This window comes from Microcebus murinus, chromosome 9 (assembly GCF_040939455.1).
Source record: "Microcebus murinus isolate Inina chromosome 9, M.murinus_Inina_mat1.0, whole genome shotgun sequence".
NCBI classification, from domain to species: domain Eukaryota; kingdom Metazoa; phylum Chordata; class Mammalia; order Primates; family Cheirogaleidae; genus Microcebus; species Microcebus murinus.
In genome coordinates, this window is record NC_134112.1 from 90,192,287 (window position 1) to 90,214,342 (window position 22,056).

General features: G+C 35.5%; 1 protein-coding gene across 2 annotated transcripts in view; it reads right to left on the reverse strand.

The window, feature by feature from the left end:
- KDM7A (lysine demethylase 7A) overlaps positions 1-22,056 on the reverse strand; it is a 90,863-nt gene that overhangs the window by 26,421 nt on the left and 42,386 nt on the right. For both annotated transcript variants that reach the window (XM_020289701.2, XM_076006656.1), the window contains 7 exons: positions 18,391-18,508; positions 14,729-14,889; positions 12,700-12,841; positions 12,173-12,359; positions 10,460-10,622; positions 7,191-7,278; positions 5,495-5,601 (listed from right to left, as the gene is read on the reverse strand). In XM_020289701.2, coding sequence (XP_020145290.2) covers positions 5,495-5,601; positions 7,191-7,278; positions 10,460-10,622; positions 12,173-12,359; positions 12,700-12,841; positions 14,729-14,889; positions 18,391-18,508 — 966 coding nt within the window. The remainder of the gene's footprint in view (positions 1-5,494; positions 5,602-7,190; positions 7,279-10,459; positions 10,623-12,172; positions 12,360-12,699; positions 12,842-14,728; positions 14,890-18,390; positions 18,509-22,056) is intronic.

Genomic DNA, 22,056 nt, shown 5'->3' on the forward strand with positions numbered 1-22,056 from the left:
TAAAGTGTTCTAAAGATAAAGGGATTAACTTTAGATTTTGAGTAACTATCAAGTATAAAACTGTATGACTTCCCAATTAATAGAAAGACAAAAAAATGGAATATAAAATTCCAAAAGAAGGAAAAAGAAATAGAATTACATTCAATGTAATTGTACTAAATGTTCTAGTTAAAAGAAAGACTATTCCTTCAGAGCAGAGAAGGGAAAAATAAATTTAAAAAAGAAGAAAAAAGAAAGACCATTCCATTGGATTTAAAAATAAACTAAAAGTACATAAATAAAATATTAAAAAGTACAGAAATGTTTAAAATAAAAAGATGAGGAAAAGATACCAAACTTTGAAAAAAAAGCTGGTGTAGCCATATTAATACACTGTCATTAATAAAGGGTCATTTCATAATGACAAAAGATTTAATTCACCAGAGAGACATAAATTACCATTTAAATTTTGTGCTCAGTAACATAGCCTAAAAATATAGAAAGCAATAACTAGACAGAGCTATACAGAGAAATACATAATCATAGTGGAAAATTTTGAGACATTTCTCTTGATAAACAATAAAGTAAGTGAACTAAAAAAAATCAGTAGGCATATATATATATGCAATTTTAACAATATAAAACTTGATTCAATAGGCATAAAGAGAATATTATACCCAGAAATTGCAGAACACTCATTCTTTTCAGCATACACAAAACATTTACAAAAAATCATCCCTATCCCAAGGCCATAAACAAGTCGTATCAAATGTCCAAGGATCTAAATCACAGACGTGTTCACAGTGCAATTAAGCTAGAAATCAATAACACAGAAATCAGTAACACAATAACTGGAGAAAGTCCATATGTTTAGAAATTAAGAAACACAAATACTAATAAACAGACTGCTAACTAACATTTGGATCAAAAAATATATATTAGGCCAGGCATGGTCACTCACACCTATAATCCTAGTACTTTGGGAAGTTGAGGTGAGAGGATCACTTGAGGCCAGGAGTATGAGACCAACCTGAGCAATATAGCAAGACTCCGTCAATACAAAAAACAGAAAAATTAGCTGGGCATGGTGGCATGTGCCTGTAGTCCCAGCTACTAGGAAGGCTGAGGTAGGCCGACCCCTTGAGACCAGGAGTTTGGGATTATAGTGAGCTATCATGATGCCACTGCACTCATGCCCGGGCAACAGAGCGAGACTCTGTCTCCAAACAAACAGACAATAAAACAATACATTGGAAATCATAATATGTTCGTTAAATAATAATGAAAACATTATATCAAAACATGTGGTATATTATACATACAAGGAAATGTATAGCTTTAAATGCTTACGTTAGAAAAGGCAGCTGAAAATTAATGAGCTGAGGACCCATGAAAAAGACTTGGGCAGGGCAAAGGCAATATATGTAAACTAAACATTTGTACCCCTGTAATATTCTGAGGGGGAAAAAAAGATTGGGAGACTCAGTGGATGGTTGTGTCATTAGCCAGGATTGAGAACACAAAAACAGCAGATTTGGGGGGGGGGGGTTTTGACCTGAAGGTCATGAGTCAGTAGACTTAGTTTTGGATATAGTATTAATTAATCTATCCAAAGATGCTGGTGGAAAATCAAAATGGGTAGGTCCAATAAACAGTTGATAGTAGGTACTGAAAATAACACTTGGTGTTAACATTTGTCTCTTCTCAATAAAGATAATACCATTTTAATGTTAAAAAAAGAAAATGAGCAAAAATTAACAAAACGGAAAATGGAGAGGATTGTTAAGTCTCAAACTGGTTCTTTAAAAAGATATTAACATTGAGGCCAGGCGCGGTGGCTCACGCCTATAATCCTAGCACTCTGGAAGGCCAAGGCAGGAAGATCACTCGAGGTCAGGAGTTCAAGGCCAGCCTGAGCAAGAACGAGACCCATCTCTACTATAAATAGAAAGAAATTAGCAGAACACCTAATAATATATAGAAAAAATTAGCCAGGCATGGTAGCGCATGCCTGTAATCCCAGCTACTACGGAGGCTGAGGCAGGAGGATCGCTTGAGCCCAGGAGTTTAAAGTTGCTGTGAGCTAGGCTGATGCCATGGCACTCTAGCCCGGGCAACAGAGTGAGACTCTGTCTAAAAAAAATGAAAAAAAAAGATATTAAGACTGATAAAGATAAAATAGCACAAATATGCAACTATCAAGAATGAGAAAAGAGACACCATTACAAATGCTACAGATATTTTTTTTTTTCTTTCTTTTATTTATTTCGGCATATTACGGGGGTACAGATTTTAAGGTTTCAATAAATGCCCTTTCCCCCCCTCCCCCCAAGTCTGAGTTTCCAGGATGACCATCCCCCAGATGGTGCACATCTCACTCATTATGTATGTATATCTACAGATATTAAGTACTTAAGGGGGATAACATGAACTTTATGCCAACACATGTAAAAATTTAGATAAAATTGCCAGATACATTTCTAGAAACGAATTCATCATAATGGACTCAATAATTAACTAGAAAAACGTAATAGTCCTTTAATTACTAAAGATACTGACTCAGCAGTCAAAAATCTTCCTATAAAGAAAATTATAGATCCAGATGTCTTCCTCAGTGAGTTCTAGCAATCATTCAAGAAAGAGGCCGGGCGCGGTGGCTCACGCCTGTAATCCTAGCTCTCTGGGAGGCCGAGGCGGGCGGATTGCTCAAGGTCAGGAGTTCAAAACCAGCCTGAGCAAGAGCAAGACCCCGTCTCTACTATAAATAGAAAGAAATTAATTGGCCAACTGATATATATATATGTAAAAAATTAGCCGGGCATGGTGGCGCATGCCTGTAGTCCCAGCTACTTGGGAGGCTGAGGCAGGAGGATCGCTTGAGCCCAGGAGTTTGAGGTTGCTGTGAGCTAGGCTGACGCCACAGCACTCACTCTAGCCTGGGCAACAAAGTGAGACTCTGTCTCAAAAAAAAAAAAAAAAAAAAAAAGAAAGAAATCATTCCAATCATAAACTTCTCCAGAGATCAGAAAAAGAAGGAACAATCCCAAGCTTTTATCTGAGGTTAGCATAACTTTAATACCAAAACCTAACAAGGACAAAATGAGAAAACAAAATATGGTCCAAATATCACTCATGTGCCAAAATGAAAAAAAAAATACACATACATATGCACATATTTATATGTAACATGTAAATATATATCTTATATATTTACTAAAATATATTTTATATATTTTTATAGAATATATTTTATATATTCTAGATATAGTGAATATATGTGCCAGATTTTTACCAAAAATTTATGAAATGATAAAAAATATTAAAGAAAATCTAAATAAATAGAGATGTTCCATGATTACTTTTAGATAACTCAATATTTAATAACAATTTTACCAAAATTGATCTGTAGATTTAACTTGTTCTGTGTTAAAATCCTCACATTTTTATCTGCTTGCTTGCTTGCTTTTGATGGCCTAATACAAAGACTAAATAGTTATTTCTAAGACTAAGCAAATTGCTGCTGTGGCTTCAAGAGTAACAGAAAAATTTTGTCTTTCAAATAAGCTCTTAATTTGCTTTAAAAAGTTGAATTATGAGCCTCTCTTAGACATTAGGGGAAAAAGAGACCATTGTGCATCACCCCAGGGGCGTGCACATGTGTGTATACATGTGTATGAATGGATAGTTTTTCCTAGCTAACTATAAGATAGGAATGTGGCATCTTGGGACACAAGAACAGAAGAGACAGGAGAAACAGAAATGCCAATCTCTTAACTAGAGGGTTTAGTAGTATTCTTTTCACAAAACAAAGACATTTATAAGTGTTTTTGTAAGTTTGTATAAGTGTTTCTGCTTTTTAGACTTGTACTTAAATAGGAGACTATGAACTCTACTGTCCAGTATTATACTGAAAACTCAACTCTACAGTCCATTGTGACATTCTTATAGCCAGGAAAAATACCTGAAAACACTAAATGAGTCAGGGATTCATGATAATGATTTATTTCTGGAGCAGAGACTGGTCTTGGGAAGAAAGTACCTATTCCTCCCCATCTATGGGATCCTACCTCCTTCACCCACACCTGTAGACATCTCCCTCTACACTGCTGTGGGGCGTGGGGTTTAGGGCGCCACTGTTATTTCCTTCTCAAAGAGAGAGGGTTTTTTTTTTTTTTTGAGAAAAAAACTATACACAAGTTTTATAAGTTTAGTTTTTTTTTTTTGTTTTTTTTTTGAGACAGAGTCTCGCTTTGTTGTCCAGGCTAGAGTGAGTGCCGTGGCGTCAGCCTAGCTCACAGCAACCTCAAACTCCTGGGCTCGAGCGATCCTTCTGCCTCAGCCTCCCGAGTAGCTGGGACTACAGGCATGCGCCACCATGCCCGGCTAATTTTTTTATATATATATATATATATCAGTTGGTCAATTAATTTCTTTCTATTTATAGTAGAGACGGGGTCTCGCTCTTGCTCAGGCTGGTTTTGAACTCCTGACCTTGAGCAATCCGCCCGCCTCGGCCTCCCAGAGAGCTAGGATTACAGGCGTGAGCCACCGCGCCCGGCCTAAGTTTTATAAGTTTAGTTTTATAAGTTTTATACATGCTATCCTGGGAAGTTGATTATTAGTTATTTCTTTTCATTTTACCTTTTCCTCTTATGTAACTTTTAAATGGAAAAAGAAACAAATGTTCAGAATAAACTTTACTGTTTAATCTGTTTATATCTGCTCTTCTGAGAGTTACAAATTATAACAGTAGTACTATTTGCAAACCGACTAGAAAAATTTAGACAGCACAAAAACCAAACTATATTCTCACTGGCTCAAGTACTGAAAAGCAGAAAATGAATAGAAGTAGAAATGATACTCAGTCTCCAATTTGACTGGTCAAGGATTATTAAGCCAAAATATAAAAATATCAAAATCTGAAATTCCACATTTTAAAAAGTATTTGAGTTTAAATAAAGGTATATTCAAAGGAAACATTTTTCTTCAACTACAGAATCATAACATGCTAATTGAAAAAGTTGGTTTGCATCCTAACAAGTGAATTATTCTAGCAAGCATAATGGTCATAAAAGGTTATGGCATAAATATTACCTGATTCTCTCAGTACATGAAAATCATTCCCTCAATTTTTTAAAGCAAATGTTTCGGAACACATATTAGGTAACAATCATTTGATATAAACTACAATTTTGAGAAGGTGTGGGAAGCACTTTTACATGCTTGATAATGTGTATGGGCTACTACAGTACTAGATGTAATGAACACTTTCCAACATTACTTACGTTGTTCTGACAGTCCTTCACATACTTGATTTTTTAAGAACATAGATTGTTAGGTTATAGACTAGAGACTCTAATTCACTAAAAAGCTTCCTGGAGACAGGAAATCATGTATTGAAAAAGCAAACAGGGTGACATCTATACTCTACTAGAAAAGGGACTCTGTCGGGTGGCTTTCAGTGGATTTACAAATATTATATATCATATCATATAAAAAAGTATAAATTAATTACCTTTCAGGGTTTCCAGCAAGTTTTTGGCTACAAACCAACATATGGCTTCAAAGAAAGGGAATTTGAAAAGATCTGGTGTTTTTAGCCTTTTCTCCATCTCATAACACCTAAATGAATAAAATTTGAAAAAATATTTAATGTTAATATTAGTATTTCAATATTAATGAAGGTAACCAACTTGAAAATAAAACATAAGACAAATCAAGTACTGTACATTACTTAACAACAACACCACATTTGGACAAGACTGAATTATCTTTATCCAGGTTCTGACTTTAACAAATTTGATAGCATGCTTAAGAATTATATTGAGTTTCATAAAAGATTACACCTTGGGATTTGCATCCTAGTTTTAACAAAAGGGATTTTACAAGGGCTCCACTGTAAGTGGAATCTATTTAGAAAACAGCTCCCTATATTGGACAATACTGCAACACCCACCCAGAAAGTTCTGTTTAGTCTCAACTAAGCATTCAACCTTAAGAGGTAAGAAGACAGGAACCATAGCTTGCCACAGTGTTAGTCTTCAGTGAGAGTCCTTGTAGCAGTTCATACAGCAGGAGCCATCTTTCCCCTCAGGGGCAGCTCAAGTGCAAAGAGAGGAGATCCACATTTGGTAGTTGTAGGAGCTGCGCTGGCTTACAGTCTCACATCCTATAGCAGCCTCACTCTCTCTCGCTCTTGCTCTCTCTTTTTTAAATAGTATTGTATCTTATTTTATTTATTTTTCTTTAGAGACAGGATCTCACTGTCACCGAGGCTGGAGTACAGTGGCATGATCATAGCTCAATGCAAACTCTAACTCTTGGGCTCAGGTGATCCTCACACCTCAGACTCCTGAGTAACTGGCATTACAGGTGCATGCCACAATGCCTGGCTATTTCATTTTTTTTTGTAGAGAGAGGGTCTTGCTATGTTGCCCAGGCTGGTCTCAAACTCTTGGCCTCAAGCAATCCTCCTGCCTCAGCCTCCCTAAAAAGTGGAATTACAGGTGTAAGCCTCTGCGCCCAGTCTGTCTATTGTAGTAACTCCACACACAGATACACAGCTTCCAGGGATCCTCATGTGCATGCCAAGTGACAAGAGTCATGCACTCAGGGAAGCCCAAAGATACTGACTTCCTACCAGGTATTTCTAGTTCTTCCAGTCCGGATACAGTTTATCAATTAGGAATCATTTTTACCATAAGCAGTGTTGCCTAGTAACATTCTCCCTTCATTACACTACCAGGGGAACAGAGTCAGGCAAAGATCAAATTCTCACACAGAGGGGGAAATAGCTGTTAATCCTTTACCTGCAGCAAAATTAAAGCAGATGTTTTGACAGCAATTGTGACTTAAGGTTGCTTTTTTCCAGCAGCATAGGTCACATCTGAATCTAACTGATTTCATTTATTTCCCTAATTGCAAGAATAGCCAAAGGAGAACACATACGTTTTTATAAAATTTTGAAATCTAGGGAGATATTATCAAACTGAGTAAGTTACTTTTTTTGTTTTAGATTTGAAATACATCAAGTATCCTCCTGACAAAATTTTTAAAATACTACTTTTGTTAAAAAATTCTTATTCCTAATCATTTCTCAGGGCCTATCTCCATGGAATCTCAAATAAAATGCTGTGAATTTTTTTAACTTAAAAAAAGACTGTCCTATTTAAGAAAGGACAAAAGATCCTTTAAATACTGATGACACAAACCTGAGCTGCATGCCAATGTTAAGGTTGTGCAGAAAGTTCCCCCCAAAAGCCATACAGTCCTGAGAAGTGAGCACAGCATGAATCCACCCTGAAATGGTTAAAAGTATATAAATCAGTAATTTTTCAATATTTAAATCAAATAAATATGATATCTACCTGTGAAGTAACTTGAAACACCAATATCAGTTCACTTCATACTCCAGTGCTAGAGAAGGTAATGTCTATTACAATCTATAGATTCATTTAATTAAATATTTATAAAGTGCTTATTTTATATTGCAGGCTATATGCAGAATTTGAGAAATAAGGTGAAGGTTTTTTTCCAGTTGTTGCTGTTTTCATTGTTTAGTTTAAAAATATAACCCAACTTCATATAAAAGATTTTTCTTTGAGACAAGTCAAATCTGGTTTGAATTAGGAAAGCACAATTTCCACTAAAGAGCACTGGGAATGGCTGAGCACTCAGCCTCCCCAGGGCCATCCTAAACTGAGTGCCCCAAAAAGTAAGCAGGGGAGGATCAGGGGACTCAACCTGAGATCCAACTCTGTAAGAAGGAAACGGCAGATCACTCACATTTAAGTATGAAGGGTTATGGTCCTGAAGATATAAATGTTGGCAATCAAAATGATGTTTTGTTTTCCCATAAAAATGTTTTCAAAATGGGAATCATTTCTAAGAGATGGCACAACTTTTGAAAGAAATGTTGGTAGACTTAACAGAAAGATTTCACGTAAATAAATATATACACACACATTTGTAAGTAAATTAGCTTTTAAAACACACAAATCCCATTTTCTTGATATTTTTCATCTTTGACCCCTCACTGTGCTATAACACAATATCAAAAAAACCAAAAGACTCACTTCCAAGTGTGCCCATTTGTGTGTACAACAGCACAAATACTTGAGTTTGACCCCGAAACCACAAATCAGAAGTTGTCCGTGCCAGTTACAAATTCTACACATCAGTGGTTCTCAATAGTGGCAGTACTGCCTGTACAGGGTGTTTTGGAAAGTTGGGAGGCTTTTTTGATTGTCACAATGATCAGAGAGCACTACTGGCATTTTGTGACTGAGAGCCAGAAGTGTAAAGATAGTTCTACATAATAAAAAACTGTCCCACGTCACTCAGGACTGTCATCTTCTGCTGGGCATTCACATAGGTACAAAGCCTGTCTATTAACTATCCGAGCCTAGAAACTAGTACTCCATTATTTACCTAAACAAAGTATTTTTGCATGGCTGTGGCACAATTTCCAAGAACATGACAACTCTGTAAATGAAAAGAACTGCAGTTTATTTGGAAATTTATAGTTGTCAACTACCTTGGAAAAAAATTTACATTGCCTATAACAGTGGTTCTCCAAGTGTAGTCCCTAGACCAGCAACACTTACATCAGTCAAGAACTTGTCAGAAATGCAAATTCTCAGGCCCACTCAAGATCTACAGAATCAGAATCCTGGGGATGAGGCCAGCAATCTGTATTATAATAAGCCCTCTAGGTGATTCTGATACTCCAGGGAGTCTGAGAACCACTAGCCTATACCAATGATGCTGACAGAATTTGTGCTGTCACTAACACACACCTACATTGGTTTGTTGGTTTATACAGCTAACCATATCATTCAGTTCTCTGATGCTGCTGTGCCTAAACAGGCACATACTGAAATAGTATTTCATTATAAATTATCTTTTTATTTCTTCTTTATATCCAGTTAGGTCATTACATTTATTTTTTTAATTAGTTATGCATGAACTATGAATTTCAATGTAAGACTTTGAAGAAAGCACAACAAAATATCTATTATAAAAGGAAGAACTAGGAAGAGGACCAAAGGGGGAAGCTTAGCCCATTCACAATGAAAATATTGATACTTATCCAGGCAAATATTCTGGTAGTTCTATGTATTTATTCATTCATTTATTCAACACACATTTATTATTATATATGCCAGAGGCAAGGCAAGAAATCAAAGCCTGTGGTAACAGATCCCTACGAACTCCACAGCCATTAAGGCTGCCCAAGCCAAAAGAACACAAGTCTCAAAACCACTGGTCTGGATAGTCTATATAGTCGCTGTATCCATTCACATCTCAAAATGACAGGCCTGATACCTGTATTTGAGGCTACAGCTAAGAATGATGCTCAGTCCCTTGCTAGGATCTCTGAAGACATATCCTTTGTCTCTTAATTGTCCCAGGACAGTAGCCCAGATTCTTATAGCAGATTTGCCCTTTAACAGCAATGGAGAGTGACCAAAGTTAAAACTGATAGGAATGTCATTAAAATTTAAAACTTTTGTGCATCAAAGGATATTATCAAGAAAGTGAAAAACTGACCCACAGAATGGGAAAAAATATTTGCAAATCATATATCTGATACAGGTCTAATATACAGAATACATAAAGAACATTTATAAACTCAAAAATAAAAATAGACAACCCAATTTAAAAATGGGCAAAGGGTTTGAATAGACATTTCTCCAAAGAAGATATAACATTATACTCTCACCAGTTGTGCATCCCTAATCTGAAAACCCAAAATCCAAAATACTCCAATGAGCAGCATTTCCTTTGAGTGTTATGTCAGTGCTCAAAAAGTCTTGGATTTTAGAATATTTCAGAGTTTGGATTTCCAGGTTAGGGATGCTTAACCTGTACATCCCTACAATGGAATATTATTGGGCCATAAAAAGATGAAGTACTATTATATGCTATAACATGAATGAGCCTAGAAAACATTATGCTAAGTGAGGAAGCTAGACAAAAAAGGCCACGGTGTATGGTTCCACTTATATTAAGTGTCCAGAACAGGTAAATCCATAGAAACAGGAAGTAGATTAGTGGTTGCCAGGAGCTCAGGGGAGGGAGGAATGGGGCATGACTGCTAAAGGGTATATGGGTTTCTTTTTGAGATAATGAAAATGTTCTGAAATTTAGACAGTGGTGATGGTTGTACAAGCTTGTCAATCTCTACTAAAAGTCACTAAATTGTATACTTCCAAAGGGTGAATATAATGGTATGTGAATTTTACCTCCATAAAAATAAAACTGAAGGCAAATGATATAACACAATGTCAAAAGAAGTCCTAACTATAAGACAAGCCCTCTAAGGGATGAAAAGTAAAAAGTCCAAGATCAGAATTATTTCTTATGTAATGCCTAAAAACTACCTTCCAAACATGCTGAAGCCAGAGGTTCTAACTAAAAGCTGAATCTATGTGACTGAGTATCAACTGGGGAGTAGGAAGTAGGATGAAAACCTTACCTGTAGGAACAAATAAGGTATGTCCCTGCTTTACCACACATTTGTAGCATTTATCCACCTTATCTCCAAAGAACACCTCACTCTGGGTCACAGATGAACTCCAAGATTCATAGAGTGCCAAATTTTCATCTGTTGGCTTTATCAAATAAAAAATCTTCTCACCCTAGAACGAAGTAATCGAACTATTTTTGAAAAAGCAAAAGCCATTCTTAAGATGGCCTACATTGATGCAATTTCCCAATATAATGATCTAAATTAAGTTAGATAATTATCAGAATTTTTAGGTTCAAAGACATTTCACACACCTGATCAATAGCTATTGACTTAAGAAACATTTTCACAGGAGCTAAAGCTTGCCCTCCCCAACTGACAAGGAGTCAATAAAGTAGTGTTGAAGAAATAGCTGTGAGAAAGGAGTGCAGAGAACCATAAACATCCCACTGACCTCCTCTCATTTTCAAGGTATAGAAGTAAGTATGTGTTGACAGGCCTCCAGGTTACAGAGTCCTTTCTGTAAACTTTGCCCTTTCCCTTTTGATCTCTAACATAAAGATTATTTTTAAAGACCTATAAATAAACTTCCTTTAATAAACTAACTCTTTGCTTCTTCATGAAGAAAAGGAACAAGAGTCCAAGGACACAGCATCAAATATGGTCCAGAGTATTGCAAGGGCATAGACGTTTGACATAGATGAAGATTTGGTTCTAGATCAGTACTCTCTAATAGAACTTTCTGTAATGATGAAAAATTTTTAGTATCTGCACTATCCAATACAGCAGTCACTAGCCATGTGTTGTGACTTAGCACTTGCAATGTGATGAGTGCAGATGAGGACTGAATTTTTAATTACATTCAATTTTAATTAAATTTAGCCCCACATGGCTAGTGGCTACTGCATTGAACAGTACAGTTCTAGATAAAGCAAGGTGAATATAAACTGCAAAGAATTGGTATTTTTATGGGCATTTCTGGATCCAACTAGCTGTCTTGCCCTACCTTAAAGCCAGAAGCAATTATTACTATAATTTTGCTTCTTCTTAGGTATTTGAGTCAAGGATTAAGAGATAATTAACTAGCAGGAAGAGGAAACAAAGAGAGACAAAAAGGCTCGAAGAAACCAATTTAAAAGATGAGGGCAAAAATGGAATCTAAATGTAAATAAAAACATCATGGCTCTTTCATTACTTGGAATAAAATAAAAATCATAATGTTTAAAAGCAAAGTGATAGTTCCTACTTAAAAAGTAGAAAAAAAAAAAAAAAGGCCAAGTGTGGTGGCTCATGCCTATAATCCTAGCACTCTGGGAGGCCCAAAGAGGGAGGATCATTTGAGCTCAGGAGTTCAAGACCAGCCTGAGCAAGACAAAGACCCTGTCTCTACTAAAAACAGAAAGAAATTAGCTGGACAACTAAAATAAATAAATAAATAATAGCTGGGCATGGTGGTGCATGCCTGTAGTCCCAGCTACTTAGGGGGCTGAAGCAGGAGGATTGCTTGAGCCAAGGAGTTTGAGGTTCCTATGAGCTAGGCTGACACCACAGCTAGTCTAGCCTGGGCAACAGAATGAGAGAGACTCTGCCCTCCCCCCCCCCAAAAAAAGTAGAAAAACCTTCCCTTCTACAAACTGTCATTTATAGCAAATGAATATACCACTGAAAAAATATGGCTATATGTTTTTGTCAACAAGAGAACAAAGAACTACCCAATCTTACCCAGAGGACATGGTACCAGACTGAAGTTCCACCAAAGTCAATGTGGAAATCTGTGTAGCTGTCTTGAACTCCCATTAAGCAGTATTTCTGGACAAATGGCTTGGGAAAGACTGAATCGTCTGGCCAATAATTTTCCACCCAAGAAAGTTTTTTGGCTATATCAGGGACCTCCACCAATTCAGACATCCTTTAAAAAAAAAACCAAACATATACATATACACACATCCACATCTTGCAAATTAAAACTTTGTAAAATTGCTTCTCCCATCTCAACCCAAACCAAGTAACTAACTGGAACTTAAGGTTAACAAAAATACTTAAAGTTTAAAACACATCTTATTTCTAAATAGTCTCTAAGCATGCCACTGCAAAATTTACAACATTGTTAAAAAAAGAAAAAAATACAACATTGTTACAACTGGATGACTTTAGAAGTCACAATTATGTTTCTTACTGAAATAAATATGTCATTAAACTACACTTAGCTAACACTCAGAATGCTAAGCCAGTAGTCCAGAGCTACTCACTTTGTATCTGAAAATTCAAGGCTGATCACGTTTAACACTTTTGGTCTGTTAGGATTCGTGAAGTATTTAACATAATTGTGAAGTGTCATTTTGCTGTCTGCCTGCCTTGCCACATCAATGACATCTATCACTTTGTCACCACCTGCAGAGAAAAATTATAGTCTTATTATTGGGCTTAAGAATTACATCAAACAGATGCTCTAAACAAAAATATTTTAAAGACTATATTTACTTGGTATGATAATTAAACCAACTATAAAACTATATAGCCTAGACAAAGATTCTTCCTATATTCTTATTACTTTTTGAAGTTCAACTGGACCTTTAGAAAAAAAGGGAGAGTTTTCGAGTAAAAGAATAAAGCAATAAGAGATGCATAACTAACACTGAGCATAAAAATTTATATGGCTTACAAAGCTTTCCATACACCAACAATATCTTATGTGCAGTTCATAATGACAAAAAAAATACATTATATTGTATGTGGAAATTGTGCAACACTTTATGGATTCCAATTTTTTGAGACACACAAAATGAGAAGATTGACTTTTCCCTTTCACTTCTATAATACCTAAGATTCTATCATTTTAGAAAACAGATCAGTCATTGGGGAATTAGTGAGCAAGTTGACCAGGACAAACAATTTCTGCTCTCTTGATAATGTCTTCTCTTTTAATATTCTCTTTCAAGAAAAAATTAATGGTTAGGAAGCAAAAATCAGTTCAGATTAGTGTCAGTGTCTGAATACCTAAGTTCTGAATTGTGAGTAATTTACAGTTTTCTTATAAAACCATGAAGTGATGCTTATAGACCATTGCATTGCCACCGCAGGAAGCATAATCAGTTTTATAAGGGACTATAGGATACCGTGGAATTCAAAATATGGCAATACTTAACCAATCTGAAATAGAAAACAAATAAATGCCATTTTTTTACTTTAATTCTATACAATTTAAGCAAGCATTGTCTCACAGACTATTTTATTTTTAGGGGGCAACAGAGTTCTGCTACTAATATTTAACTGAAGTGCTTTGCAGTTTTGAAAAGTTAGCTATAAAGCAGTTTGAACATTTTTTCCTATACTTATATTTACACTAGCTATTAATATTTATTTTACAGTTGCTATCTATGCAAATAGGTTTATGTTAAACCTCATCCTCATCCCCTAATTTATCAAATATTCAAACTTAGCTGAATGTGAAGTCATGATATTTAATTGGATTTCCTTAGTGAATCACTTATCAATGAGAACCGTCAACCAACAGCTCAATAAAGGGACAAGTTCTCAGATATTCCATGCTGAGGAGATTAGATATTGTAGTGAATATACAACTTTAAGTCAAAGTAGATTTGGGATCTAATCCTCCAGTAATCTCTATCTATCTCTGACAAGGAATGACTTCTACAGTCAGCTTTACTGTAACTATCAAAATGAGAATGAATGGTATAACTGCAAACCTCCCCCTTACTTCTTATCCCTTCCTGGGCTTCAAAATCACAAATTAAGTCAAAATGTCCTTACATGGCAACATTCACCAAGTCATTACTGTAAAAACAGGTTTGAAAATGATCTCCTCTTTTTACAGTCCCTCCTCTAAACAGCAAGAGGTCGCAAGGCTGATTCCAGAGGACTAATCATGCAGCTGGTGTACTGGGCTCTGACAATTTTGCAGCTGTATTCTACAGATGCCTATAACCAATCCAATTTCCCATGTCTTCTTCTTGGTATCTGTAGCTGCCCTCAGGAATGGTTTTCCCTAACCATGTATCAGAAAGTTTAATGACACCAAAGAAAGCAGCAGAATGAGGCTGAGTAAAAATAGGCAAAATGTGTCATTCTGGTTTTCCAACAGTTCTAAGTCAGCTGAGAAAATATAGTTTTTTACATAGGTGATACCGAGTTTCATTTTTCCTGACCCAGGAAACTGAACTAAATTCATATTTCTTCACTTAACTTTTAATATTATTAGGACCATCATTTTTACTTTTACCGTGTCTTCCCAGGTACTTAAAGGAATCAAGTTCGTACCTACATAGTGTTCCACATCCATCACAGAAAAAGTAGGTGAAGGGAGCCTGAGCCCCAGATCATCTAATTTAGGGACCATAATAGGGACATCAAATCCATGTTTCTCTAGATATCTTTGTGTCAGCTGGCTGCCATGCATCTTTACAATGATTTCATCGGCACTACGGGAAAACGAATAAAATGCCATTAAGTTCAGTTGAAAAATAATACTGTGATAATCAGTTCATTCATATATTGTATAATTACCTATATCCATGATTATTAACCTATCATACCTAATTCTCCTTTTAATAAGAAATGTTTTATAAAGCCCTTTTTGCTATGCTAGAGTAAAATTTGTAGGTGATATCATAATCTACTTAATTCAACACATATAATCAGAAAAATACATAAAATGCTCTGACTGTAAAAAGAAAAAAAATTAAACTAATGTATAGCAAAATATGTACAGATTGAGTATCCCTAATCCCAAAATCCAAAATGTTTTAAGTGTCGGCATAATGTTCAAAGGAAATGCTGAGTATTTTCAGATTTTCAGATCAGAAATGTTCAACTGGTAAGCATAATGCAAATATTCCAAAATAAAAAATAATCTGAAACACTTCTGGTCTCAAGCATTTTGCATAAGGGATACTCAACCTGTATTTCAATATGTAAATGTTCATGTAAACTTACTAGAAGACATCATAAAATAATAGAATGCTTAAAACTAGTTATAATGAATGGTTAGATTTAAGAGAAGTAAAAAAGATCAGAAGCCACTCAACATAAGCTGTGTAGGACATCATGAGAACAAAAGGTAGGATGTACATTAAAATAAAAACACAAGTTAGGATACGTAAAAACACACCAGATTTTATTTGACTATAAAATTTCACACAAATATCTGCTAGAAATTCACACTACCTGGGAGATGGGCACACTTATAACTCTGACTCAAAGGGTACAAAAGCAATTTATGTAACTGAAATGTTTGTGCCCCCATAATATTCTGAAATTAAAATATAATAATAGGAAAAAGTAAAAAAACCAAAACCCACAAATATTTGCGGACATTTCAAAGTCTAACAGGACACAAACCAATTAATTATTGTTCTGCATATTAGAGTATGACTAACATCCCTGGTCTCTACCCATTGATACAAGTGTCCAAAACACTCCCACTGGTAGTTACCAATTTAAATAATCTGTTAACCAGTATTCCATAAGTTTTAATACTAGGTAGCAACTTTAAGCTAATAAGAAGGTTTGGACCTCCAGCTGCCCTCTCTGATGATCAACATGTTATAGGCATTACACTTAAGTATGATTTGTCCCTTTGTCACTGTCCTCCAGATCTCTTTCAATGGAGTATTCTAGATTTTATCTCCAATTGCTCATAGGACGCAGCTGTTGTACAGTCAAAATTAAGTGCAACACTTGCCTTAAAGGTTAAAACAGAACAATTTCCATTTATACAATCAGATCTGAACTGTTTGATGTCGTCTGCAGCCTAGGTAGCAAGGAAAAGACAGGAGAAAAAGGAAATGCTGGTTCTCTGAATTACTGGGCTCCGATCTTCCCACCCTCTCAGTAACATAAGAGCTATTTGAGGCCTAAGAAAATTGAGACAGACTTTTCCTAGACAGTCTTAAAGTGGATGGCTTCGTTCTTCTTCAGCTGCCTCCTCCCCTTGAGTTCTGTTACTACTTTTTAGTTTCCCCAATAAGCACCAACAATTGTTCTTTCTTCCTCTAACTTCTGAGGATTAGATAATGCCTTAAACTTCAATCTATTAATAACAGGGAATTTTAAATCAACTGTACATCTTAATCTCAAATGTTTAGTGTTTCACTTCCCCTGTTGATCAATAATATATAAATACAAGTGCTTAAAATACAGGTACAACATTATTTGCAAGAGGAAAAAATAGGAGACAAACTAAACATATATCATATGGTATTTATATATTCTTGCATAGTACACAGCAGTTAAGGAGTGAGGTTAATCTATGTATATATATGGAAGGACATCTATGGCATGTAATAGAGTAAAAATGGCAAGCTGCACAACACTGTGCATAACATAACTCCATTTTTTTTTAAGGTATACATATCGTCATTGTACATAACTCCATTTTATTAAAAAATTTTATGCATCTATACGTGTATATATGTATCAATTTTTAAATTTTATTATTTATGTAGAAAAAGGCCTCAAAAAACTTACACTAAGTCTTAACATAGGGGAGAGGGAAGATAACCCATTCACTTAATCTTATGCACGTCAGTGTAATCACATCAAGTGTGTGTAATTTAGTAATTATTGTTACTCTACTATGGCTTTAAATGACGCAAAGGTTTATGGAGTTAAACAAAACAAAACAAAAAAAGACCTTTAATCAATGGTAATTATAGTTTGGACATTTGCGATCATCCCAACAATCTGTTCTCATTTATGTTCACTTTGGCAGAAAAGCCACATGAATTACTAGGCCAGTGTTTCTAACACTACTTTTTTGGGTCAGGAACCTATTAGGAAAAAAATGAAAGCTATGGTTCCTCTCCCTGAAAAATGCACACTCACACATTGGCACTAAATTGTATATACAGTTTTAGGGAGCTGGCAAACCTTCCTCAAGCCCACAAATAGACCCAGACTGAAAATGCTGGGCATAGGCTCCAAATCAAACAAGCATTATCTAATACAAAAGGGAAACAAGCAAACATTTCTCCTACAATTTTAAAACTGATAAAAGGAGAGTATTTGAGAATAGTGCCTTTAACACCATAAAAAACATGCAGAAACACTATATTTCATATATGTTTTCTTTCTGTCTCTTGGTAGACCTGAGGGAACCAACAGTAGATGCTTATCATTATATGTTTCTGTTTAAGAATTAAAGGGCAGGGGGATAGAGAGGAATCCCAAAGACTGAGGAGAAACAGCAGCGGTTTTATCATCTCAGGATCTGAAATAATTTCATAATAGGTTGCATGTGATTCTGTGATTTAAATTTAAATTGTGCTTCCGCCTTTAACAAGCCTGGATATGATCTTGTGTAAAAGCCTATTAAGTGTTACCACTTTAAATAGATGTCAGGCAGTGAGAAGGAAATGGTCTAAATTAGCATGATTAAATGCTTTATAATGCTTTTGACTCTCTTTGAGCCACAGACAACTCAAATATATTCCATTATTAAAAAAACATCAAAAAGCCCAGTCCTGCTGCCACCAGAGGCTAAGCAATAGTTGTGTGTGCTTCTGGTGGACCTAGAGTATAGAAGGAGAGGAAAGCAACAAGAGAGAAAAACACAGTTGGAAAACAGAAGGTGGTGAGGTAAAAGGAAAAAAGAAGCAGCAGCTGCATATCATAAGGAACCAAATACTGGGACAAGTGTCTCAGACTAGTACATTTTGAACTTTTTAGACTGTGACCCACAGTTAAGAAATATATTTTAACACGGTGACCTGGTGTGCACATACTATAACAAAAGTTCCATGAAACTATGCTTATTACTTCTGTTACTTGGTATTTTTCTATTCTAACTCATTAAGAAAAAAAAGTGAAAAGCTGGTTGACAACGATAATGGGTTGTAGCCTAAAGTTTGAAAACATTGCTTTAGATAACGTCAACTTTATCTGCCAACATTCTTACATTTTCTTTGAATAAGTTTCCATACCTTGGGAAGACTCGGGATCGTAATTCCTTAACAAAAGTTCTAGTTCCAGCTTGCACTGGTTTGGAACCATCATCAATTTCTGTGTAGTCGTGCCTGTGCCAGTTTCTCCTCTTTTTCACTGGATTTTTAGAAAATTAAAAAAAGAAAATATTTTTGGTAATTGGTAATACCATGTACGTTTCTAATCATTATAATCTACATAATCAGAAATAACCATTCTAAGTACAAAAACACTCAAGTTTTTAATGCATTTCTAGGCTACAAAAGTAAATTTTGCTTAATGTAATGCTACAACTACTAGCAATTAACTGTGGATTTTTAAATCTACTTTTTATTTCAAAATATTTAAAAATTAAATTAAGGAATCCAAATCAGCAGATGGAGCCTTTTATAATATCCTCATTTACACATACTATAAAATTTCCAAATTATTTAAAATTACGACTTTTAAAAAAAATTACGATTTTTCACTAGAACATTTGCTCATAATATGATTATTCAGATCCAAATCACCTTCTCAGGATAGGGCCTTTTATCTCACATCAGTAATCTATTTTAACAGCATAATTCCCTTCTCTTCTATGTAAAGATTTACTTCCAAAGTAAGCATGGTTACACTGACACAAAGAAGAACAGGTGACTGAGTTGTAATTAAAGGAAGATGGACGGTAAAAGAAAATAAATAACTTTATCATTGGTTCTAACACTAAGATCCTCTGATTCTACAACTTTGGGAAGCTACAATCTTCTCAGCAATCAAAATCAGGAGACTTGGATTTGATTCCTAGTTCAGCCATTAACTTCCTTTGCAACCTTGAGCAAGTCACTTAACACCTCTGAATCCAGATTCCTCAAGGTGGGAATGAAGGGGTGGGTTAAAGTGCCGATTTTCTTTTCAAACTGTGTGGAGGAACTCTGAACAAAGAGACAGAGAAAAAGCCAAGGGAGAATCTCTGGCCCTCATTCCTCTTTCCAACAGAGTAGCACCTTTAATGTGGGATCAAGGTAAGATTTCAATTATAAATCCCATTTTTTTTTTTAGCTTGAATATCACTCTTAAGCCTAAAACCTACATGATTCTTGAAAATGTACTGAAGCCTGCAACTTACTTAGAAATGCATCCACAAAAATAAGACAGTGGAATAGTTCATGGATAGATAATGTAGTAAAGCAAATAATGTAAAATGATAATAGTAGAATCTGGATGGTAAAGGTTTATAGGTACTTGCTGTAAAATTCAACTTTTCCTATACATTTGAACATTTTCATAACAAAATATTATGGGGGGGAACAACTTTATGATTCTAAATTATTTTAAACATTCATCTTACAAAGATCATAATAATATGAATAATATTGGGTCCTCATATAGATAAGGAGAAGTCACACTAAATAATTAACAGGGATGGAAATCAGGCTTATTCATATCTAAGAGTCTAAAACAAGATTCCCAAGTAACTTATGAAAGCCAAATCTTCAATACAGAAGAGAGTAAGTCCCATTTTTTAAAATTTCATGAGAAAAATTTAGGCTTACAAAGCAACCTTCCTAGAAAATTCCATTAAAGCATCCTTTATGTGTTAATTTTTTTCTCATTTAAAATCACTCCTACACAAGGTCAGGCGCGGTGGCTCACACCTCTAATCCTAGCACTCTGGGAGGCCGAGGTGGGCGGATTGCTCCAGGTCAGGAGTTCAAAACCAGCCTGAGCAAGAGCGAGACCCAGTCTCTACTATAAATAGAAAGAAATTAATTGCCAACTAATATATATAGAAAAAATTAGCCGGGCATGGTGGCGCATGCCTGTAGTCCCAGCTACTTGGGAGGCTGAGGCAGAAGGATCACTTGAACCCAGGAGTTTGAGGTTGCTGTGAGCTAGGCGACGCCATGGCACTCACTCTAGCCTGGGCAACAAAGCGAGACTCTGTCTCAAAAAAAAAAAAAATCACTCCTACAATTCAAGGGTATTCCACTACAGATTTTTCCTCCTATATATAGATATGTAACTCCACTTTTTTTTTTCCTAATCCCTTTTTTCAGCATTTCTATGTAACTCCATTTTATTTTCAACTGGGACCACATGTTTATCCTGCTTACCTTATTCTATCATGAGCATTTTCTCCTTATTAAATATTCAAAAGCAATTTAAAGGCAGCCTAGAATTTCAGGATGTACATGTACCATATTATAATCATTTTTTATTCTTAAATATTTAGTTCATACTGATTCTTTCTTCAAAGTTGAGATTAATATTCATATATATTAATCTCTTTCCCTGATTACCTCCTCAGGATAAATTCCTAGAAATGCTAGAAGATCAACATCTTTAAGATACTTGCTACATGTTGCAAAACTGCCTCCAAAAAAGTGGTACTAGTAATTTACATTCCTCCCAGTATTATATAAGCAGCCTATTTCAAGGCACTGGGTTAACGATGAGCATCATCATTAAAAAAAAAAAAAAAGCTACCCATTTGATAGGTGAATTATGATATAATACTGTTTTACTTTTAATTTTTGCAGAGCAGATTTATCAGTGAAGCACATTGGCTTTGGAATTAAACAGTTAAGGGTTCAAGCTCAAACTCTGCCAAACAACTACAAAAAAAGCTAATTAGATAATTTTTTCTCATTTCTCAGACCCAGTTGTTATAAATATCAAAGGAGATAACATAGGTCAAGTACTTACTTACCTACTAAAGTGCCTGGCATGTAATAAGCTGCCGAGTACTATCATTTCCTTTTAAATGAGCTGACTTGTAGGAAGTTAACAGAAGAATACAATTGTCCTGTTGGGCCAACATGCTTAAAATATAAAATCAGCCACTGCAACAGCTGATTGAACTTCTTAAAGGAAGTAGGCCAGTGAAGGAATATTTTAGTAGTGGTCATAGGGAAAGGAGAGAAAATTTTGTTTGGATTGCATGTGCCTGAAGAAGACAGAGAATGTATATTTATTTAAGTGTTGAGCTATTTTTGATACCTGCCCTCAAACAGAGTTCTTAATTCCCATTAAGAGGGTAAAGTCCGGCCAGGCTTGGTGGCTCACATCTGTAATCCTAGCACTCTGGGAGGCCGAGGTGGGCGGATTGCTCAAGGTCAGGAGTTTGAAACCAGCCTGAGCAAGAGCTAGACCCCATCTCTACTAAAAAAAAAAAAAAAAAAAAAAACAGAATGAAATTAATTGGCCAGCTAAAAATATATAGAAAAAAATTAGCTGGGCATGTTGGCGCATGCCTGTAGTCTCAGCTACTTGGGAGGCTGAGGCAGGAGAATTGCTTGAGCTCACCAGGAGTTTGAGGTTGCTATGAGCTAGGCTGATGCCACGGCACTCTAGTGAGACTCTGTCTCAAAAAAAAAAAAAAAAAAAAAAAAAGAGGGTAAAATCTAAATTCACCATATTGAGTGGATATTATACTGTGGTATCTATAGTAAGGACTCCCAGGAGAATTCTGAAAGGAACAGGAAACCTTGGGTAGCAAGCAACAGAGGTTTAATAGTAGAGGAAAAGGGATCAACAGAAATTACCCAAATTAGGGGTTGAGGGTGAGAGGTGGGGAATGTGAGCCTTACATCAAGATAAAATAGATTATTGGATCTCAGGCATTTTCCCTATGAATAGTCAGAGTTGGGCCTTTGCCCAGAGGATCGTCAGTGCCTGACTTG